Genomic DNA, 21726 nt, shown 5'->3' on the forward strand with positions numbered 1-21726 from the left:
TTCATGGTCAGGGCAGCTAGGATCTGGAACCAACTTCCAAGAGAAGTGGTGCTGGCTCCTACCCTGGGGGTCTTTAAGAGGAGGCTGGATGTACATCTTGCTGGGGTCATTTGACCCCTGTACTCTTTACTGCTATGGCAGAGGGTCAGACTAGATGATCTACTCAGGTCCCTTCCGACCCTAGAAGCTATGAAACTATGAAACTATGAGGAACAAGCATGACGATCCAGAGAACTGAGGAAGGAAGTGGTCTAGGGAATGTTGCAGTATACATGAGTATGCTATACTATACTATGAAATCTCAGTTTTAAGGTGCAGTCTTTCTCATTGTCACATTATCTTTAAATATATTGCCTCACAAAATCTGTTACAGACAAATGGTCTTTTGCCTTTTTTAATAACACATTATTTAGGATTTACCAATGCTTACTATTGCAATTTATTATGTAAGAAGGGCAACATTAAACAGGAGCTGTATGTTTGTCTCTTTTGATTTATTCAATAGAGTGTGTCAAATTTTACTCCTGGTGTTAGCTGTATTGAAGTTAATAGACTTGTACAACTTGTACAAAGTTGAGATTTCTCTGCAACAACCAGCACCAAATATGCAAACCAAATAATTAGTGCTGTGCAAAATGGGCCCTATTCAATTCGGATTTGGCTCGAATTGCGGTCAGTGATTCAATCTGTTACTTTGGATCACTGTCCGTAATTCAATTTGGCCGAATTCGAATCTGAAGATTCGATGCTGATTTCGCGAATCAGTGACTCGGGCACAGGCACAGCTATAAAAGTTTTTTCTACATATCTTGAGTTACCAGTGCGGCTCATGATCACTGCGGTGCTGAGGCAGATGGAGCGTCCCACAGGAACACGGAGGGCTCTCCAGCTTGCTCGGCAGTGAACCTGGAGGTGGACCAGAAGTACTTCTGGTCCACTTTTGGGCCTGCCGGGGAGTGTGCTGGGACCCCCCTGTGCCATCCCAGCTCGGTGATCAGCCACAGGGGGACCCTGGATGCTCCTTCCAGTCCCAGGAGGCACCAGTTGCCAAGTCGAGGAGGCATGGGGGGACGCCCCCGTGCACTCCCCAGTGGACCAGGAAGTGGACCGGAAGTGCTTCTGGGTCTGCTGCTGAGTGTGCTAGGGAGTCCCTCGTGCTTCTCTGGGACACTGCATCTGCCCCAGCACTGCAGCATTCAGAGCCCCTGCTACCTAGAGGTATGTAGAAAAAACTTTTGAAGCTGTATCTATGTCCGAATTGCCAGATCTGTCCGAATCGATTGAGAGTGTTCCAGATCAATTGGAAGAGATGAAAGGGTACTCTGATTTGATTTGGATTTGGAGATTAGGTCACCAAATCGAGCCAAATCTCCAGCAAATCAAATCATGGACTGAAGCTTCTGACAGCCCTACAAATAACTCATTCTGCTTCTTACAATATTTGCTGTCTCTCTAGCACTGAGTGAGGTTATAGTCGTGGAGACCCAGATCCATCTTGCCCCATGAAGTCCAGTTCCAGACTCCTGAACCAGTGTAAATGTAGTCCCCGCCAGTCTCACTTCTCCACGGCACTGCAACATTCCCTAGACATTCCCTAGACCACTTCTTTCCTCACTTCAGCTATCCAGCTATGTCCTGAAACCCTTTCCCTAATTCACAGCTTTTATAATATAAGGGACAGAGCAGTAAATGCTCTGATATCAAAGTCTTAAAGAGCCCTGGGCTTCACTAGTGTTCCTTTCTACTACTGCTGTGCAGGGTTTCCCAACTCCATCACACTCCTTTTATTACTAAAAAAAAAAAAAAAGTTACTAGATGAATGCAGGGGAAACCAAGCAAACTACAGTAATTTTCCAGTATGCTTTGTAATAGGCGATGAGCATATGAACCAGTAGTTTTAGCACTTTATTTTTATGTTTTACAAACATGCTCTGGATGTTCTCAGACTTAGCTAGTCTGAGTTTTTGAACATGCTATCAACTGTATTCATTATGGAAAATAAATTATGCTACAGTATCAAATTTACAAAAAGAAAAAGTAAAGAGGAGACCATTAATACGATTTCTATTTCAAATATTGCATGTGATTGACACAGTGCCCTGGACTTCTCTTTCAGCCATATATGTATTTTCCAGACATTTGATAAAGTTTAATTATTTAAAGTCAACTATATAAAAATAGTTTATGGAGGGAGTTTTGCAGCTATTCTGAAATGTATTCAACCCTATCCTCTCCTTAGATTAATCTCTCTTTCATAGCGTTGTCATATATACACATAATGTATTGCAAATATATATAATATATATCTTCCTATGTATGTAAAACAATGTCAGGTGACTGTGGAGAAGCTGTTGATGATGCCACATATTATAACCATGGCAAACCAGATAGTGACCATCAATATTAGCACAGATGTAAGTATCATATGGTGACTTGCAACCATCTCTGCTATTCCCTGTGCATGACAAATTAGATTTATTTAAAGCTGTAAAGTGTATTTTCTTCTTATGTCCTATGCATGACTCTCATTAAGAATGATGGGTATTATGTCATTATTATTTGAGACTGAACAAAGTGTCTATATCCCACTTTAGCTCTAGAAATTTGTTATGTTTTAGTCAGTAGGCGCATTGACATGAGAAGCTTTCTGTGAAGTTCCCTATTTAGCTCCACAGTGGATCTCCATCTCCATGTGTGAAGCTATTAGTCCAGAGTAAAATAACTAACTCCGCCATATGTAAGTGCTACTCAGTACCTGTACTATCCTATGGTGGAGCTATTTACTCTTCCGCAATGCATGTGTAGACGGTGACCAGGGCCAGCTAGGGCATGAGGTTGCTATAGTGTGAGGCTTTCTGCTGGCTTGCCTCATGTCTCTGCCAGCCCCTTGGCAGCATCTTAAGCCAGAACAGCCCTGGGCTGGTAGGCTGACTCCCTGGGGACCCTCCCAGCCAGGGATGTGCTGCCCTGGCTCAATGTGTTGCAGTCCCAGGTGCACATTTAAATGCTGTGCCCAGGAACAATAAACTACTGTGCAAACTGCACAAGAGTTTATTTAGATGGGTTAATTTCATGTGTAGATGAGCCCAGAATCTCCCAATAAGAGAGAGTATAACTTAGAATTTTTGTTTTTCTGTAACAGGGAAGAATTCTGTTGACTGATTCTGGAATTCCCTTAAATATGAAGAACATTGTGGCATCTAATGGAATCATTCATACTTTGGATGGCATCTTCATTCCTTCTTCAATAATCCCCATTCTGCCACAAAGATGCAATGAAGTACAGCATACCACTGTAACAGTAAGTGATTTTTTTTTTCATTCTTTCTGAAGTGACTACTACAGAAAAGAAATAAAGCTCTGGTTATGTTGTAGAGTAGACTATAATTGACCTGACAAATTAAGTCAGTGTATTCACATGTAGCAAATTTAATTTAACCTGTTTAATCCTCAACATTAGGCTGCTTCCTTGAATAGCCAATATAAGCACTTCCTCTGCTACCATTTCCACATAATATTACTGAGAAGTCAGCTATTTTCTCTTAGGAATTTGGGAAACTAAAAATACTACTTTTATCTTCATATTCAATATATATATATGATTCAGAAAGAAATCTGGCTTCTTAAGACCTCGTTTTGGTAATCAAGTTTCAATCTTCTCTGCTAACTAGTTTGATAATGTTATTAAATGGATCTGAACATCCATGTCCTATGAGTTTGATTTGGGATATAATGGGTGTGTCTACATGTCACCATATGGCAATGTTGCTACAGTGACATGCTTTAGCACAGTGGACTCCATCATTTTTAAGGTGAAGATCACTTTTTGCAGTAAGGTACAATCTTGGATCTACTCTGCAGCTTGGGGCTCATGGCACAAAGCTCAGCACGCAGCAGCAGCCACCTCGCCCCATGCACAGATCAGGAGGACACATGCCCCCCAGGCCTCCACCGGGGTGCATGGAGCAGCAGGAGCACCCCCTACAGAGCGCTTCTCCCGTGGCATGGGGCTAAGCTGCCAGGTCCAGACAGGCCCTGTGGGAGGGGCCGCAGCCACTCCACCCAGCTCTGCGGAGCCCCACAAGCGTGGGGCCTGGGGTGATTGCTTCAATTCACCCAACCCAAGGGACAGCTCTGGGTAGGGGAGACTGGGGCCAGCATCTGGGCAGGCCCCAGCAGCCTCACCTGGTGGCCTTCTGGGGTGCAGGGTGGTGATGTGAGCATGTGGGGCCTGGCTGGCAGCCACAGTGAATTTTCTGGCCAACCAGGTTCTGGTTTCGGGCAGCACACACTGCAGCCACATGCAGCACTCTCCTTTTTTTTTATATTTGGATTTTCTGGTATCTAATATTGGTTATGTGCTGCAAATATGCAATGCGGAGAACATTTTCACATTTGCTGCAAAGTGCACATTCCAACTTATCTTAACATGCCTGCTGAGACTATGGAAAATAAAAGTACATTTGGTGCTAACAAGTATAAGTTTCATAGTGTCAGATGTGGGGTACAGTGTAACAGGTGTCCCAACCCCTGTTACAGAGAGTGGGGCCAGGCAGCTGATCTAAAGGGTTGCAGGACTCTAGTTTGTAAACTGCAGGTTGCAAAGACGCAGACTGCAGAGCTATAAGCCTGCTAGTATGGTGCAGGATGCAGGGGCAGATAAAGAGCAGAACAGCAAACCTGCTAATCAGTAAAGGAGGAATCCCCCTGCCCCATTAGGATAAGGGAACCTGATGACCAAAAGGAGCAGAGCCAGGTAGGGGATTTAAACAGAGCTCCAGGGCAGGAGAGTCAGATTGGCAGAGATCCTGAAGGGAGAAGCAGCTCTGGGGAGAGTATCATAGAAATAAGTTCATAAGTTATGCTGCATGTGATGTTTCTGTTTTTGCCCATGAGGCATGGGAGTGGCTGAAGGGGAGACGAGAGGACTGGGAAAGACCTCTTGATTTTGAAGAAGTGCGCTAGGGGAGACTGAGGCCCTGGGGAGGGGAGACAGAGAGAGTAAAAGAGAATCTTAACTGTGGACAGTTGCAAAGTGGGGCTGGAAAAGAACCATAACTGAGTGGGTCACCAGAAACCCACAGGATTTTGAGGGAGTGGGCTATCAGAGGCCCCAGGACTTTGTGTGAGTGTGCTGACTGAGGCCATTTTGAGGATTGAGACCCTGCTGAGAATCAGAGTTAAAAGATCATGGTAGAATGAGGTGGTCCAGTAGCAAGTCTTACCTACAGACTTGCACTGGTATTTTAAGGGGAACCTCCCAAATTTATATAAATTTTCCATCAAGATGTGGTAGACAAGATCAGGGTGATACATCTGGGAAGAGAGAGTGAGAAACAAGATTTGTATGGGCTTTAGGGGGCACCACAACCACCAGAGGTCGATCCTGTTAGATGCAGGTAGAGTAGTTAAAGTGTCTCCCTTCTGGGTCCGGAGGCATGAATTTGAGTCTTGCTCTAGACTTGTGCCAGAAGTTCCCTACCCTAGCTGGCCCAGCTGGAACTGGGTACCTGGTCATTTGAACTGGGGAGTCAAAGGAAACAAAATGTGATACTAGCCTTCCCAATGGCTCCAAAAATTCCTGTTTCTTAACTATGTTGCTTCAATGGGCCATCAACCCTCAGGTGGGTCTTTGAGCTTTTTTTAATATGCTCTCATCCTGCAATTAAATATCTGCATAATATAGGGAATCTCACAGTATTGTAAACACCCTGCATGAGCAGAGTCTTGTGGTCTTTATTTTGAATCTTTGTCACAACTTGTGTCTAGCATTTAGGCACTGACAGGTTGACAGGGATAATAGAAAGAGCTATGTTAAAGTATATGGAATAGCACACCAGTACAAAGTCTATTTTTTTACATCTCATTGGCTGCCTATACACATCCTTGGGGGTGGGGGTGGAGTGTTTTAATTAGGGCAGTTCCTGGACAGCTGCTTTAATTGAAATGGCTCACTGTCACATGTATTAAGCCCCAGTATGTTTTAAATTTGTTGCGGGGCACTTTAGCTAAAGCTCATTCAATGAGGTTTAGAAAAAGTGCCCCCACAGTCAGTTTAAAATGTGTTGGGGCTTAATGCACATGATGGCGAGGTGATGCAGGAGTGTTCTCATTAGAACATGGAGCAGACTAAATTAATAGTTCTAGTTAGAACATGAACACGGAGCAGACTACACTAATGCGTTCTAGTTAGAACATGAACAAGCAAGTGTATAGTCAGCCATTATTCAACTGTGGCCATGAAAATGATTCAAAAGTGACAAAAGATTCCCAACTGTTTCATAGAATAATGGAATTTAGAGCACATGCTCTCCAGCATAACTACTGAATATCCAGGATTAAGCCTGAATATTTGTTAGCCAAAAGGCTTCTAGGGTTACATACTCATATTGCATTGATGAATCTTCATTACTGCCAGCCTGTATGTATTTCCATTTATGTCTCTGTTTGGGAGAATTAAAATGAGATTACATTTGAGAAAATGTGTTTCTTCTTCTTCTTCTTTTTTTTTTTTTTTGCAACAGGGCAGTTGTGTTGATTGCAAAGCCTTGAACACCAGCCTTTGCCCACCTCACAGCAGAAAAGTGGTAAATACCTTTTATTATTTTTTCTTAGATTATATTAGCACCCATAGTGCTTTTAGGCACCATACAGGCACATAATAAGAGAGAGAGTCTCCCCCAAGGAGCATACAGACAAAGTATCAGAAGAGAACAGAGGCCCAGAGAGGGGAAGTACTATATTTACTTGAATACAAGACAAAGTTTTCCCCCACAATTGGTATGGGGGAAAAAAAGCCCCTTATAATCGCATACAAGGACACCTCACTAAATATATTGTCTATCATTAAATCACTGCCAAAAGCAGCATGTGCTCAGCAATGAAACTAAATAAGAAAGGGTGTGAACACAACTAAATTACATAAGAAATGTACAGCCAACTAAGCCCAGGAAGAGGGAAAAAAGCGAGGAGGGAGTGTAATGCTTATACAGCAAAGAATATACAGGAGACTACACAACAGTGGGGAGGTGGGTTGTAAGCACATTTGAGTAAGGAGGTGGGTTGTAAGCACACACATATTTACAAACAGAGAGATGTGGGATACAGTTGTGGGGGTAGGGAAGAGTCCAGAATTTAGAATATCCTTGGACTCCTCTAGGTGTAGCAGCAGGGGCAGTCAGGCAGTCACCTCTGTGTCGCGTCTGGTCAGTGGCTGGCTCTGCTCAGTTAAGAGAATTTGGAACTGATTTGTGTGATTTGGCCTGATTATATACATGTGTGCCAAAGGTGCTGCTCGAAAGTGTGTTTAAGAAACACCTGTACTGAAACTTGCAGCAGTTTCAAAAAAAGGTAACGTGCATCAATTCTGGATTATCTAAATTCATGGGTACTCTATGCAAATTGCTACAGCTATGTTTAATTTCAAGGTTATTGTTTTCACATTTGCTCCTCACTTCCACGTGCTCAGGGAGAACAGGGTCTGCTAGGAAGGGGTAGGGGAAGGGATGCCAGGAAGGGTCTGCCAGGAAGGCGTGGGGGAAGGGATGCCAGGAAGGGTCTGCCAGGAAGGGGTGGGGGAAGGGATGCCAGGGAAAAAGTTGTGGGGAAGCAGAAAATGAAGGGCTACCTGATCCCTCAGATTTGTTTTCCATGCTGTAGCAGTGGGAGGGGGACAAATTCAAGGGAACCCTCCAATAATTAGATTCTATGCATGGAAAATGATAATTTTATAAGTTTTCCATAGATAGAATCTAATTATTGCAGGGCGGGGGTTGTCTTATAATTAGGGTCATCTTCTATTCAAGTAAATACAGTAGCTTATTTAAGGTCAAGCAGAAAAGGTTGTTGTATATTTGTTAATAGAACCCAGGACTCCTTGATCCCAGTTCAGTGCTTTGCTCAGTAGTCTGTGCTGCCTCCTGTTCTGAAGTATGCAGAACACATTAGAGAGAGCCATGACATACTCTGCATATTAAGTGAAATTGTAGATTTCTTGCTTCCAACAACCTCACTCTTAGCACAGGTAGAACTTTTTCTACTGTTCTTCAATCTGCACAGTCTTGGGGTTCCACCATTACACTCGTGCCACTTTCAACCTGCCTCTTAGTAGAATCCCCAAACTTGATTTTCTGAGGACCATGTTTCTGTTTCCTAGCGTGAAAGTACCTTCTTGTATCATGGTCATGGAAGATTATGCAGTAAACCTCTGTGTTGCAGACAAATGGGAGCTTGCAACTCTCAGTTCATGGAAACTGACACATTGAGTCTATAATCCCACTGGCTATGAAAGACTCAGTCACTGACTGGATCCTGCTTAGTTGGATGTATATCATACCTGTTAAATGAGATTAAATCCGGATGCATCTACATGTGCATATTAATACAATACAATAAACTCTTTACTTGTCACACTGGAGTTTATTGGTCTGGGGTGCCATATTTACACAGGCTCCTGGGACTGCAGAACACTGAGCTGGGGCGAACCAGCCCCAGCTAGCAGGGAGTCCACAGGGTCAGACAGCCAGCTCAGGGCTGCTCTGCCCCAGCTGAACATGCTGCAGAGGGTGTGGCTGAGGCATGAGGGTGGTTGAGTGCAGGAACAGATGGCACACGGCAGCACCTTTGTGCCCCAGCCAGATCAGCTTCTACATGTGCGCTGCTGTGGAGTAAAAAGCTCTGCAGCAGGGTAGTACTTGTATTTAGAAATTACTACTCTGCTACAGAGTTTATTAGTTTACTTCAGCCTAGTAGCTCTGCATGTGTAGATGCTGAGACATTTACTGTGGAACTAATTTGTCAACAGCAGTAAATGTCTCACGTAGGCACGCTTTTTTTTTGAAGGGGGACTTGGGTTCTATCTGCTTTGCTGTCAGTGTTTGGGGTCACAAATTCGTTGTCACAAAGTGTTGTTACCTAGTCTCATTTACATCAGTGGGTTCACTTTTAGCAAAAGGTCAAACCCTGGAGTCAACTTTGCCTGAGTTAAGGGTGTAGGTCTGTAGGAGCAGACCCAGACCAATAGATAAGGCAGGAGAAGATTTTCTCTGAATCACCTACATGGCTTAAGTTCCATTTTCAAATGGCATTCTGGACCGTAAGTTTTATTAAATATCAATATACTTTAGAGGCCTCACTCCTTCTCTACCTAAAAAGTTATTTATTTATTTTAAACTTAACTTTATTTTGGAGGATAAGCTACCTTTTGTCAACACACACAGGTTTGTGTTCCATGTTATCTGGCATCATATCTTGCAATAATTTATCTATTCTGGAAGTGAAAACTCTATTCTGCAATTAGTTTTTTTCTCAGGATAGAAAGATGCAAAAAGGCAGCTACCACATTTTGGTTTAACCATTCTGCTTTTGACAGACTTCCTGCAATTATTTCATACTTCAGTGCCTCTCACTTGAATTAGCCTGTTTCACTTGTATACTGTCAGCTGCTCTACTTTTCTCAGAAGGGTAAATAAGCTTACAGTGGGCTTAAAATATCCCATACACCAAAACATCAAAACACCCTAACTTGCCACAGGTAATTCTGGCTTGCACACTGCAAAGAAAAGAAAAGCAGTTTCTTAGAACATCTACCATAGGTGGTCTTTTTCTTTCCCTCTTGCACTAGCTGTGAGGGTACAACCTTGGTTTTAGGGATGAGTAGGACAACTATCCAAGGCTCAAGAGCATCTTGGGTTAAGCTGGTGAACGATAGGAGCTGGGGTGGCATGGCCCTAAGATGCATGGGTAATAGACTTGAGGTTGTAGGTTCAAGGTCACAACAGTGGTACTTATAGTGTTGGCCTTGTCAGATTCCAGTGAATCTATGAATCCTGTTAAATACCTTGTCACAGGCACACAAAAGAAGAAAGATAAAAGACATCTAATGTTTTGGTAGGACGAAGAAGCGTCCCCCCCTTTTGGTCTTGGACCTCCCTGAATCTACCTGCCAGCTCTGCTGGCAACAGCTCAGAAATGATTATGGCTCACAAAACACAGATTAATTAATTATATGATGCTAGTTTGACTCACAAACAGTATACATCTGTCACTGTTCTGTAATAAAATTCCAAGTGCATAAAGCTTAGGGCACAGGATTGAACTATGAGATATCAGGCTAGAGTGTTGTATAGGTGTTTCTATAAAATGCATGCATAATTTTTTTTGTGTGCATATGTGCACTTGCAAAAATTTACAAGTAAGTAGCTTAAACTGGAATAAATGAAGACTATGGATGTGTTTTATAGTTATTTTACATTAACTACAATGGGAAAATGTATGCTAAAAATGCTATATGACAGGGCCTAAGTGACTTTTTGTAAATGAACATTTAAGTCACTTTTGAAACATTTACCCATGGTCTACAGTAGTTTTTTATTATTCTTTAGGGAGTAGCACCTTGTTTTTAAGTTATGAACAAAATCCATCACAGCAATTGGATGGGCTGTCAAGAACCATTGTAAATTCATGACAGAGAGCATGACAAAGATCTTCAAATATGAATAGTGATGTAGTTTTCTCAATTTTAGGTCAGGCAAAGGTACTTGATTTTCTGAAAAGCTGTTTGAAGATTTCTCAAAACAGGAATTTATAAATTAAGAAGACTTTAGTTACCAGTCTTATTTGTAAATTCAAAAGAGGACCTCATGTGGGGTAAAGTCTTGGGCCAAATTCATCCCAAATGTCATTGGATAACACCACATGAATTATTTTTATCTCTTCTCTCTGTTTTTGGGAGTAAGAACAATTTAACTTGTTCACTTCATGTGAGTTTTTAGGTAGATTGGCTTGACTGAAATGTTAAAGAACCTGCATTGTTCAGCATGATAAGAAATTTTAAAATAAGAACAGGAAGATATTGCTTGTTGTAAACAAAAGGAAGCTACTGCATATCTTGTATTGCAACAGAAGCACCATAATCTTATCTTGTTCACCTTGGCTGTCCCATGAATTTGCTCAGTTCAGCAGTAGCTAGTTACCCTCTGCAGCCAGGGACAAGGAGAAGTTATTGTGTTGATGACTCATTTTCTTTCTAAAGGAACCAGAGCCTCTCCCCAAAGAATGTGTATATGTCCATGATCCATTGGGGTTGAATGTTATGAAAAAGGGGTGTGCCAGATACTGCAATCACACCATTCTGGTAAGTACAATGTAGAGCATGTAAGAGCACATTACATTAACAGGAAACTTTATTCTGCTTCTGCTCCTTGAATCTGAAGGGCTTCAGCTTTAAGTCTTTGAAACATTGCTTGGAAAAGGAGAGAAGTGCTTCCACAGTAAGTTCTGCCACTGGACCAGGGGAAAGCGATACTACATGGCTAAGCTCCTCCTTAAAGGTGAACATTCAGCAGTGAATAAACATTGAGCAGAACACATATGGACTCATCTGAACGATTCCCCTGTCAAGTGCTGGTCGGGGCAGATTGGCAAAGCCTGTATGAATTTCACTGAATGAGATGGCAGAGCTAAATGAAAAAAATACCATAACAACCAACATGAACTGTTTAACAACTTGTCTTTTCTTAGAGACCCACAGTTGTCTAACAGACTTCTATCAAAGGAAGCAGAGTACAATGAGAGCAGATTAATCTGAAGGATAATCACATCCTGTTTATGAAACAGTCAGATGCTTAGGAAAAGAAGTTTCATCCTCCCTAGAGATACCACGCGGCCTGCAAGTCATCGATAATACACGATGACATGTAGCTGGCAAAATACTGACTGAACATTTGCCTTCCAGTTGTGCTGCTGTTGGCTAACCACATTAGGTATCTGATGTGACACAGAAAGAGCATCCTTTTTCTTAAATAATTCAGACAATGGCAGGAATTTGTAACAGGAAGGATGTGGGCCTCTACAACCAAACAACAAAGGATCCAAAATGTGTGTCAGAAGCAGAAGGAGAAAAAAGCAGGCTCTACTGGGGAAAAAGATACAGTAATGCTTGACTCTGTTTAGGGTAGTCTTAGGTGGGGGGAAAACAAAAAAATAAACTTGGGTGTGGGAGCTGCTGAAAGTATAGTCAGAATGCAGACCAGATAGTCACTTCGATTATTCTACCACCGCTGGGGAAGGGAGTGAATTTCAAACTTGGAAGTGGAGGATGACTCACAGGATGAGGCTCTTAGCTCATGATTTTAAAAAACAGCTAAAAGATCTGATTTCAGGTTGCATGTTGTTTAACAGCACTCAAGAAACTGCTTAGTAAAGTGTTGCTAATGTTTACAACTTTTCCAGAAACCTGGGTGTTGCAAAGGATTTTTTGGTCCTGACTGCACGCAATGTCCGGGTGGATTTTCCAGTCCCTGCTATGGCAGAGGCAATGTGAGTGCACCAGTTTCTATCATTTTGGACCCACAGTTAGAGCACACTATTCTTTTCCTACTCCTGGTGGGGACTTTGGTCATGTGCATGGCAAGCTTTAGCCAGAATTTGTGTCATTTGCACCAGCCATGGAAACAGTATGCATCTTGTCTGGAAGTGATATATGTCTTATAATATTTTCCAAATATTTGAGAAAGAGAATACAGAAAGCCAAAGTGTGGATATAAATTGGAAGGGGGTTTAACCCTACAGACTTCATCTTAATTGTATAACTCCTGCTATCTATTTTGAAAAGGATGAAGGAATCTTACATTTCTTTCTTTCTTTCTTTCTTTTCTTTTTTTTTTAACTCAGTATGTGATTTGTTTTTTTTTCTGGTTCAAAGATGACAACTCCCCTCCCTAAAAGGAGTACTTCTGGGGACAAGGGGAGGGACTTCTGGTGGCAAAGGTCAGGGACAGGAAATCTGGTCCCAAGATGGCAACCACGGGCAGGGCATGTATCAAGAGACGAAGCTACTCTTGAGGCCCTGGACAGCTCACAGAACTCATTAAGGCGAAATAATTGCCTGGCCCTGCATTAGGCTCCCCAGTGAGATCACAGCAGAAAAGTCCTGATCCCTAGAGAACCTCTGGTTCCCTGACGCTGCAGTTACCCAGGGATAGGACGACACTGTCCTTCAGTTGCTTTGTAGTGACTTCCTCTAGCCAAATGCTACGGGATATGCGCTTAGCCAACTGGTAATGCCAGCAGTTACGTACACCATGCGACCGCCGTGGGGTTATTAGGAGCCCCAGAACTGATGAACTCCTCTCATTGTCAAGGAAGGCTTCTATTATTCAGTTTTGTAGCTGTTATTACGAGGCTGAGCGCTGCCCTGCTGCACAGCCGCCATGGCCGCCCACCGCTTTCTTTCTTTTTTTCCACATGAGAGACATCATTTGCAGTTAGGGAAAGTAAGGAGACCACCTATGCTTTATATAACAGTTTTTGTGTACTGTGACTTTAAAAGCAAGATATCGCCTTATCTTTCTGTGGAATACATTGGTGAAAAAATTGAAGACTGTAGATGGGAAGAGGGGCACTTCACTGTATCTTCAAGTTAAAAAAAAGTATGTATAATATCTTGTACTGAGATGTATGCCTCTTCTAAAATGTTTACCAACTTAATGTGGCCCAAAATTTGCCCTTTAGCTTCCTCTACATATAATTAATCTGTGATTTATACTTATTAAGGCATAAACGCATAATGCTATATGAAGAAGCATAAGATATATTGTATCTGCAAGGCAAGTTACAATTGCTTTGGAAACTATACATTTTTAGCCTCTTTGCTTTCAAATTTCAGATACAATGTTTGGGCATGGACAGGTGTAACAGAGGCTAAGTACAGACTAGGTAAAAAGTCCAAGTCTGAATCAATTCAATTTTGGCAGGTTTCTCTAAAATGCATAGGTTGATCTGATATGCAAATAAACTGACATTCACTTTTCAAACAGGAAAGGCAGCAAGACCCCTGCAGTGTCCCATACCAGTAGCAGAGGGGCACCAGAGCACATCTCCCAGCCCGCTGGCCACTGCAGGGAGCTGGGAACCGAGCAGTTCCCCCAGCCACACCCCCACCTCAGCTTTTGGGCCAGCGGAGAAGGTGGGGTGGGAGGGAACCTACCCGAGCCCACCCGACCTCACCCCTCCAGCTGGGCACCAGATCCCCAGATGGGAGAAGCCTGGTGCAATGTGGGGATGTGAATCCTGAACGCGTGGCTTTCTTCTGCCTGCCCAGAGCTGGGAGTGGGCCTGGAGTCCCACAGCCATACCCCCTCCTCTGTCTCTAGGCCAGTTGGAGGGGGGGAGGGGGAGAGGAACCTGGCACTACAGCTCGGCTCCACCTCCCCAGAGCTCCAAGTCAGGGGCAAGGCTGGAGCCCCCCAGCCATCAGTCTCCAGCCCAGCTGAGGGGGTGGTGGCAGGGGGAGCCCACACTGGGGTTTGGCTCTGTCCTCCCAGAGTCCAGAGCCAGGAGTAAGGCTGGAGTCCCCCAGCCATGCCCCCTCCTCAGTCTCCAATCCAGCTGGGCAGGTTGGGGGGGAGCAAGGGAAGCCCATGCTGGGGCCTGGCTCTGCCCCTAGAGCCAGGAGCAGGGCTGAAGTCCCCCAGCTATGCCCCCTCCTCAGTCTCAGACTCTTTGATTATCAATTTAATACAGATTTTAGTCTACTGGATATACAGAAAAACAGATGTTGTGGCACAGGTGAGCTGTGGAGTTTTCATAGACTGCTGGGGGGCCTCAGGAAGAAAAAGGTTGAAAACCCGTCTTACAAGACATTAACATCTCTGTCATGCAGTTCCCCTGAGCCTTGCTGACTTCAATTTTCCTTTTGTTTTCCTTTCAGTGCAGTGACGGGACTCAAGGAAATGGCAACTGTCATTGCTTTGAGGGTTTCAAAGGAATAGCCTGCCACATATGTTCAAACCCAAACAAGCATGGGGAGAACTGCAATGAAGGTCAGTAATTCTGCAAGAAAGCAGCTCTAATTAAATGACATGCCAGAAAGGAAACAGAACAATGAGCAAAGTGTAGATTTAGTGTCACTGATATGAATTAACTTTATAATCATTTGGGTTATTTCAAGTTGGCACTAACAAATGCTGACTAATATGCAGAAGATGGAGGTAGGCTCAACTGAAAAATCCAGATCCTCAGTAAAGTTTGGATCGAGGATTTTATTATCCATCTCTGACAGTAGGGAATTATTGAATACATCTTTTCCATTTCTAATTGCTATGGGGAAACAGAGTCCAGTGAGCAAAGGAAGTCAGAACTTCTGGCGGTGGTATGTAGCTTATAATTGCAAACAGTCTGTGCCTGGCAGGCTGCCAACATAACACACATCTTCAAAAAGAGCTCTCGAGGTGATCCTGGGAAATATAGACCAGTAAGTATGATTTATCCTTGGCAAATTGGTAGAATTTATAATAAAGAATAAACTTACCAGCCATGTGGATAAATATGATATTCTGAGTCAGGGCCTATGAGAGAAATGCATCTTAGGAGGGCAGAGTTGTCCCATCTCCTATTTTTGGAACAAGAAATAGAGAGTGATAGTTTATTCTAACCCAGAAGTTTCTCTATTTATTATACGTTTCTGGGTCCTCTTTAGCTTCTACAGAAAACAAGCTCTATATCCACTTCTCAGTAGCCACACACCCTTGAAGAAGGAGATGGCCTCCAGAATATCCAGAAAGGTTGACAGCCTGTGGGCCATGTATGTTGTATACAAAGCTGCCTCCAGCCTAGAGAGCACAACCTATAGTGGGTGTATTTGTGTATGCACTGACTCATCACGCACCCTGGCTCCAGCTATAGAGAAATGTCCATGATATCTTCCACTGAACTATGAAACCTGTAAATGTATACAAGTTAGTACCATAAAAAGAATGGAAAAGCATAGAAAAGATTCAGAGAAAGAAGCAAGTAAAAACTTACCTAATTGCACTATTCCAGTCAATGGTGAAACATCAGCCACAGCTCATTTAGACATGAATGAAAGTAAAGTAAAAGAACAGAATCCATTTGAATCGGAATGAGAAAGAGGTGACAGTAATTATCCTAATGTAGATAAAATGCATCTTAAGGCTGAGAATGAACAATGAACTACCTCATGGTGCTGTTGGGAACTTTCTCTCAAGTGCAGAGCCCCTCAAATAGAATATTATCTATATTATTATGATCTGTGATTCAAAATTAGAGGATTAGAAAATTTACAATCCATCCAGATGCCAATTTCCAATGCTGCACCAGATAGCAGAAGACAAGGCAATACTTTCAACAAACAGCTACTGAGAACCTTTTTATTCAGGAATGTTTCTTTGTGCTTCAGAGACTTTACCAAAAAGAGTATCACGGAAATAGCTGAGATGATTCACAACACCATATGTGAACATAAATTAACTTTCCAACTCTGATGTAGATGAGCATATGATAGTAGTGCCAATATGGCAGGAAAATACTCTGGAGCTTAGGTAGTGCTTCTTAAAAAGGATCCTCAGGCACATTTTTCCTCATGTGTATCACATACATTAATCTTGACTGGTACTAATTCATGAGTTGGCAATTGATAAGATTATATTCTTTGATACATTCTCTTCAGTATAATATTTTCAATGCAAGTCCAAAGTGGTGGGAAATTTTCAGTAAAAATATTCCAGATTCACTCTATTCTGTGCCTATTACTTGATGGGCTGCCCTTATGGTTAGACATAATCTAGGAGTAGCTATGCTTATGCTCTACTATAGTAATTTCCTATGTTTTCTGGACTTTGCTGGTTGCCACTTGGGGCTGTCTAGAATTTTTTTCCCCTGCTGTTGCTACATGTGTTGTGGAAAGGGTGAGGGTTCACCTTCCTCAGAAGCATTGGGTGTTGGCTGCAGCCAAGGCAGGGAATTTTGACTGAGGTGTGCCAATGTTCCTGCTGAGACAAACTAGCTCTGCTCACAGTTTGTCTGATTGCCTTATTTGCAGTCAGGAATTAATTTAATCAAATTGGTGAAAACTTTTGCGAAATTTTGCCATCCTCTGTAGAGGATGTGTCCCTTTTCCTTGGATCTCAGTCTCTAGCATACTTTAAGCTAGATTTCATCCTGCTCCAGGCAGGAAAGAGTGCTGGGATTAAGTAACCCCAGCCAGATGCCTCTACAATCTCTTCTTGAACACCTCCAAGGTAGGAGAAAGCACCACCTCCCTTGGAAGCCCATTCCATATTTTGGCAACCCTCACCGTAAAAAATTTATTCCTTATGTCCAATCTAAACCTGTTCTCCTTCAGTTCCTGGTAACCTCAAGGGGCGCCCTCATAACAGAGTGCCCCCTATTTCCTGCTGGACCCCCCCAATAAGTTTGTAGGCAGCCACAAGATCGCCTCTCAGCCTTCTCTTGCAGACGCTGAAGAGATTCAGGTCCCTCAGTCTGTCTTCATAGGGTCTTACCTGCAGGCCCTCAATCATATGAATAGATTCATAGATTCATAGAAGTCGGGTCGGAAGGGACCTTGTAGATCTTCTAGTCCAACCCCCTGCCATGGGCAAGAGAGAAAACTGGGCTCAAATGACCCCAGCCAGGTAAACGTCAAGCCTTTTATTAAAGACCTCCAGGGTAGGAGCCATCACCACTTCCCTTGGAAGTTGGTTCCAGATCCTAGCTGCCCTGACTGTAAAGTAGTGCCTTCTAATGTCTAGTCTAAACCTACTCTCTAGCAACTTATGGCTGTTATTCCTTGTTACTCCAGGAGGCGCTTGAGGGAATAAGGTCTCTCCCAATCCCTGCTGGTCCCCCCAAGTAAGTTTACAGATGGCCATCAGGTCCCCCCTCAGCCTTCTCTTGCGAAAGCTGAACAGGTTCAGGTCCCATAACCTGTCCTCATGGGGTCTGCCCTGTTGTCCCGGGATCATGCGAGTGGCCCTCCTCTGGACCCTCTCCATGTTGTCCACATCCCTCCTTAAGTGTGGCGCCCAGAACTGGACGCAGTACTCCAACTGTGGCCTGACCAGTGTCACATAGAAGGGGAGGATCACCTCCTTGGCCCTGCTTGTGATGCATCTGTGGATGCAGAACAAGGTACAGTTAGCCCTATTGACTGTGTTTTTGCATTGTCGGCCCATGTTCATGTTGGAGTCAATAACAACTCCAAGATCTCTTTCTGCCACCGTGCTTTCAAGAAGGGAGTTCCCCAGCCTATAGGTATGCTGCTGGTTCTTGCTGCCCAAGTGCAGCACCCTGCTCTTGTCAGTATTGATTCCCATCCTATTTTCATTTACCCACCCCTGTAACCTGTCCAGGTCCTGTTGTAATCTGTCCTTCCCTTCTAGCATGCCCACCTCACCCCAAATCTTGGTGTCGTCTGCAAATTTAAACAGGCTGCTCTTCATCCCGTCGTCCAAGTTGCTAAAAAAGAAATAAAATGATGTGGGCCCAAGGACCAAGCCCTGAGGGACCCCGCTGCCCACTTCTCACTTCCCTCCAGGTCAAAAATGACCCGTCCATCACCACTCTCTGAGTATGACCCCTCAGCCACTTAGCAATCCACCTGTCTGTGTGGGCATCAATGCCGCAGTTACCTAGCTTTTTAATGAGAATGGAGTGGGAGACAGTGTCAAAGGCCTTCCTGAAGTCCAGAAAGATTACATCCACTGTGTTCAGAGGAGTAGCCCTTCTCTGAACCCTCTCAAGGTTATCCACATCCCTCTTGAAGTGCGGCACCCAAAACTGGACTCAGTACTCCATCTGCAGCTTCACCAATGCTGTATAGAGGGGAATTATTGCTTCCCTAGACTTGCTCATGATGTACCTGCTGATGCAAGAAAGAGGGCAGTTGGCCTTGCTTATTGCCTCGTCACACTGGCGGCTCATGTTCATTTTTGTGTTAACCAGGACTCTGAGATCTCTTTCCACTGTTGCGGTGCTCAGAATGGTACCTCCCTGTCTATAGGTGTGTTGGAGGTTCTTTCTCCCCAGGTGCAGCACCTTGCATTTATCCCTGTTAAATTGCATCCTATTCTGATCTGCCCACTTCCCCAGTCTGTCCAAATCTGCCTGAATTCACTCCCTGCTCTGCAGTGTGTTAACTGTACCCCATAGTTTAGTGTCGTCCGCGAATTTGGACAAAGTGCTTTCAACACCTTCATCCAAATCACTGATGAAGATATTAAACAACACTGGTCCAAGGACAGAGCCTTGGGGGACACTACTGCCCACATCCCTCCAGGGGGAAACTGACCCATCCATCACCACTCTCTGGGTGTGTCCCGTGAGCCAGCTTTTCACCTTACTGTGAAAAAATCCACGTCACAGCTACTCAGTTTGCCCATAAGAATTGGGTGCGACACTGTGTCAAAAGCCTTTTTAAAGTCCAGGTAAATAATATGTATTTCCATTCCTGTATCTAAGCACTTTGTGACCTGGTCATAAAGAGACCAGGTTAGTCAAGCAGGATCTGCCTGCTGTAAACCCATGCGGGTTGCCCCTTACCATAGTGACTCGCTGGCCCCTGCAAATGTGATCCTTTATAATTTTTTCCAAGGTCTTGCCGAGAATAAGGGTGAGGCTAATTGGCCCATAATTACTTGGGTCCTCCTTCCTCTCCTTCTTGAAAATAGGGACCACGTTGGCCCTTTTCCAGTCCTCTGGGACCTGTCCTGAGTCCCACGAGTGGTCAAACAGTTGCACCAGTGGTTTTGCTATGACATCAGCCAATTCCTTTAGTACCCTTGGGTGAAGATCATCGGGGCCCGCCGACTTAAATACATCCAGCCCTTCCAAGTGCCCCTTCACTAGGTCAGTGCTAACTGTTGGTGGATTGCTATTACTCACACTCCAAACTAAAGACTCATTGGGAAGTGTATTTGTGTCTGTGTCCAGTAAAACAGAAGCAAAGAAATTATTTAAGAGCTCTGGTTTTTCCATCCTATCAGTTACAAGTTGCCCATGTACATTCTGTAGTGGCCCTATGGTACCCTGCTTCTTCCTGCTCCCTATGTACTTAAAGAAGTACTTTTTGTTATCTTTAATCTTTGTTGCCAACTTGAGTTCCGTAACTGCGCTGGCCTTCCTCACTGCTTCCCTGCAAGCACGAGCCAAGCAGGTATATTCCTCCTTGGTGGCTGCCTACTGCTTCCACAGCCTGTAGGCCTCTTTTTTTCTCTGAAGGCTCTCCTGGATTTCCCTGCTCAGCCAAGAAGGTTGTTTGGTTCTTTTGCCTTCCTTTGCATGTACTGGGATGGTGTTCCTCTGCACCTGTAGTCCCTTGAGGAACTCCCACCCTTCTTGGACTCACAACTCACAGATGTGATTACCCCTTAGTCCCACCCTAACTAATCTCCTCAGCTCGCTGAAGCCGGCCTTCCAGAAGTCTAGCACTACTGCCCTAGTTGTTGTCTTTCCCACCTTACACCAGATAGTGAATCCTATCAACTGGTAGTCACTATCCCCTAGGTTACCTTGTGCCTGTAGATTCCCCACCAAGTCCTCCCCTGTGGCCAGCACCAAGTCAAGTAAGGCATCTTCCCTAGTGGGACTGCATACGTCCTGTGTTAGATGCAGGTCCTGTATGCAGGTTAAGAACCTATGTGAACGGGCAGACCTGGCCAACTGCTCCTCCCAGCAGATGTCTGTGTAATTTAGGTCATCCATGATAACTGGGTCTTTTGAGCGTACTTCCCTAGAGAGCTGTTCCGAGAATTCTAGGTCTAACTCTTCCTCCTGGTGTGGGGTTCTGTAGTAGACCCCCACTACCAAGTCCCTTTCACCCCTACCCCCTTGTAATCTGACCCATAGGACTTTGATCTGTCCTTCTGTCGCCATCTTTATTACAGACAATATATAAAGTTCCCTAGCAACAACCACTCCCTTTTTTCCCCAGTCTATCCTGCCTGTATAGCTTGTAGCCATCAATGCCCACTGCCCACTCATGGGTAGGATCCCACCAGGTTTCTGTTATACCAACCAGGTCGAGATCTTTGTCTGCAAGCAGGAATGCGAGTTCCTCCTGCTTGTTTCCCATACTTCTAGCATTAGTGTAGAAACACCTTAGCCCACAATAGGTACCCTTAGTATTCCCCTATCCTGATCCTTAGTGAGCCACTTAGTACTTACCTGATCAATTCCAGCGTGCGGTTCATGGCTTGACCTCCCCAAACTCGTCCTGAACTCAGCATCCACATCCCCTGACAAAGCTAGTTTAAAGCTCTATGTAGGAGGTCTGCCAACCTATAAGAGAATAGACTCTTACCTTTTGGAGAGAGATGTAGGCTGTCCCATCCCAGCAAGGTCTTATCCTGGAAATATGGACTGTGGTCTAGAAAGCCTAACCCCGCACAGTGGCACCAGCTCCAAAGCCGTGAGTTGACCTCCACAATGCAGTTGCCATGGTGCTGGCCATGTCTGCTGACCAGGAGGACTGATGAGGAGACTATTTGTGCCCCTGAGCCTCTAAGCCTGTCTCTCAGCGCTGTGTAGTCAGCCATGACCTGTCCCGGACTACTCTAGGCCACATCATTCATTCCAACATGGATGAGGACCATGGGGTAGTAGTCCATGGGCCTGATTAGGTCTGGAAACCTCACTGTGATGTCTCAAATCCTAGCTCTGGGTAGGCAGCATACCTCCTGTACTGTAGGATTTAGGTGGCAGATTCATAGATTCATAGATTCATAGATGCTAGGGTCGGAAGGGACCTCAATAGATCATCGAGTCCGACCCCCTGCAAAAGCAGGAAAGAGTGCTGGGCCTACATTACCCCAGCTAGATACACATCCAACCTTCTCTTGAATACCCCCATGGTAGGGGAGAGCACCACCTCCCTTGGGAGCCCGTTCCAGACCTTGGCCACTCGAACTGTGAAGAAGTTCCTCCTAA

General features: G+C 44.1%; 2 protein-coding genes across 3 annotated transcripts in view; both read left to right on the plus strand.

The window, feature by feature from the left end:
• LOC109318266 (stabilin-1-like) overlaps nt 1-14848 on the plus strand; it is a 56556-nt gene extending 41708 nt beyond the window's left edge. For both annotated transcript variants that reach the window (XM_019547393.1, XM_019547394.1), the window contains exons 17-22: nt 2334-2414; nt 3143-3301; nt 6525-6587; nt 11033-11134; nt 12232-12318; nt 14711-14848. In XM_019547393.1, coding sequence (XP_019402938.1) covers nt 2334-2414; nt 3143-3301; nt 6525-6587; nt 11033-11134; nt 12232-12318; nt 14711-14830 — 612 coding nt within the window. In that variant the 3' untranslated portion in view covers nt 14831-14848. The remainder of the gene's footprint in view (nt 1-2333; nt 2415-3142; nt 3302-6524; nt 6588-11032; nt 11135-12231; nt 12319-14710) is intronic.
• Nucleotides 1-21726, plus strand: part of LOC109318265 (stabilin-1-like) — a 449042-nt gene that overhangs the window by 276084 nt on the left and 151232 nt on the right. The window lies entirely within an intron of this gene.

Source organism: Crocodylus porosus, unplaced genomic scaffold (assembly GCF_001723895.1).
Source record: "Crocodylus porosus isolate Cpor-Errol unplaced genomic scaffold, CroPor_comp1, whole genome shotgun sequence".
NCBI classification, from domain to species: Eukaryota; Metazoa; Chordata; order Crocodylia; family Crocodylidae; genus Crocodylus; species Crocodylus porosus.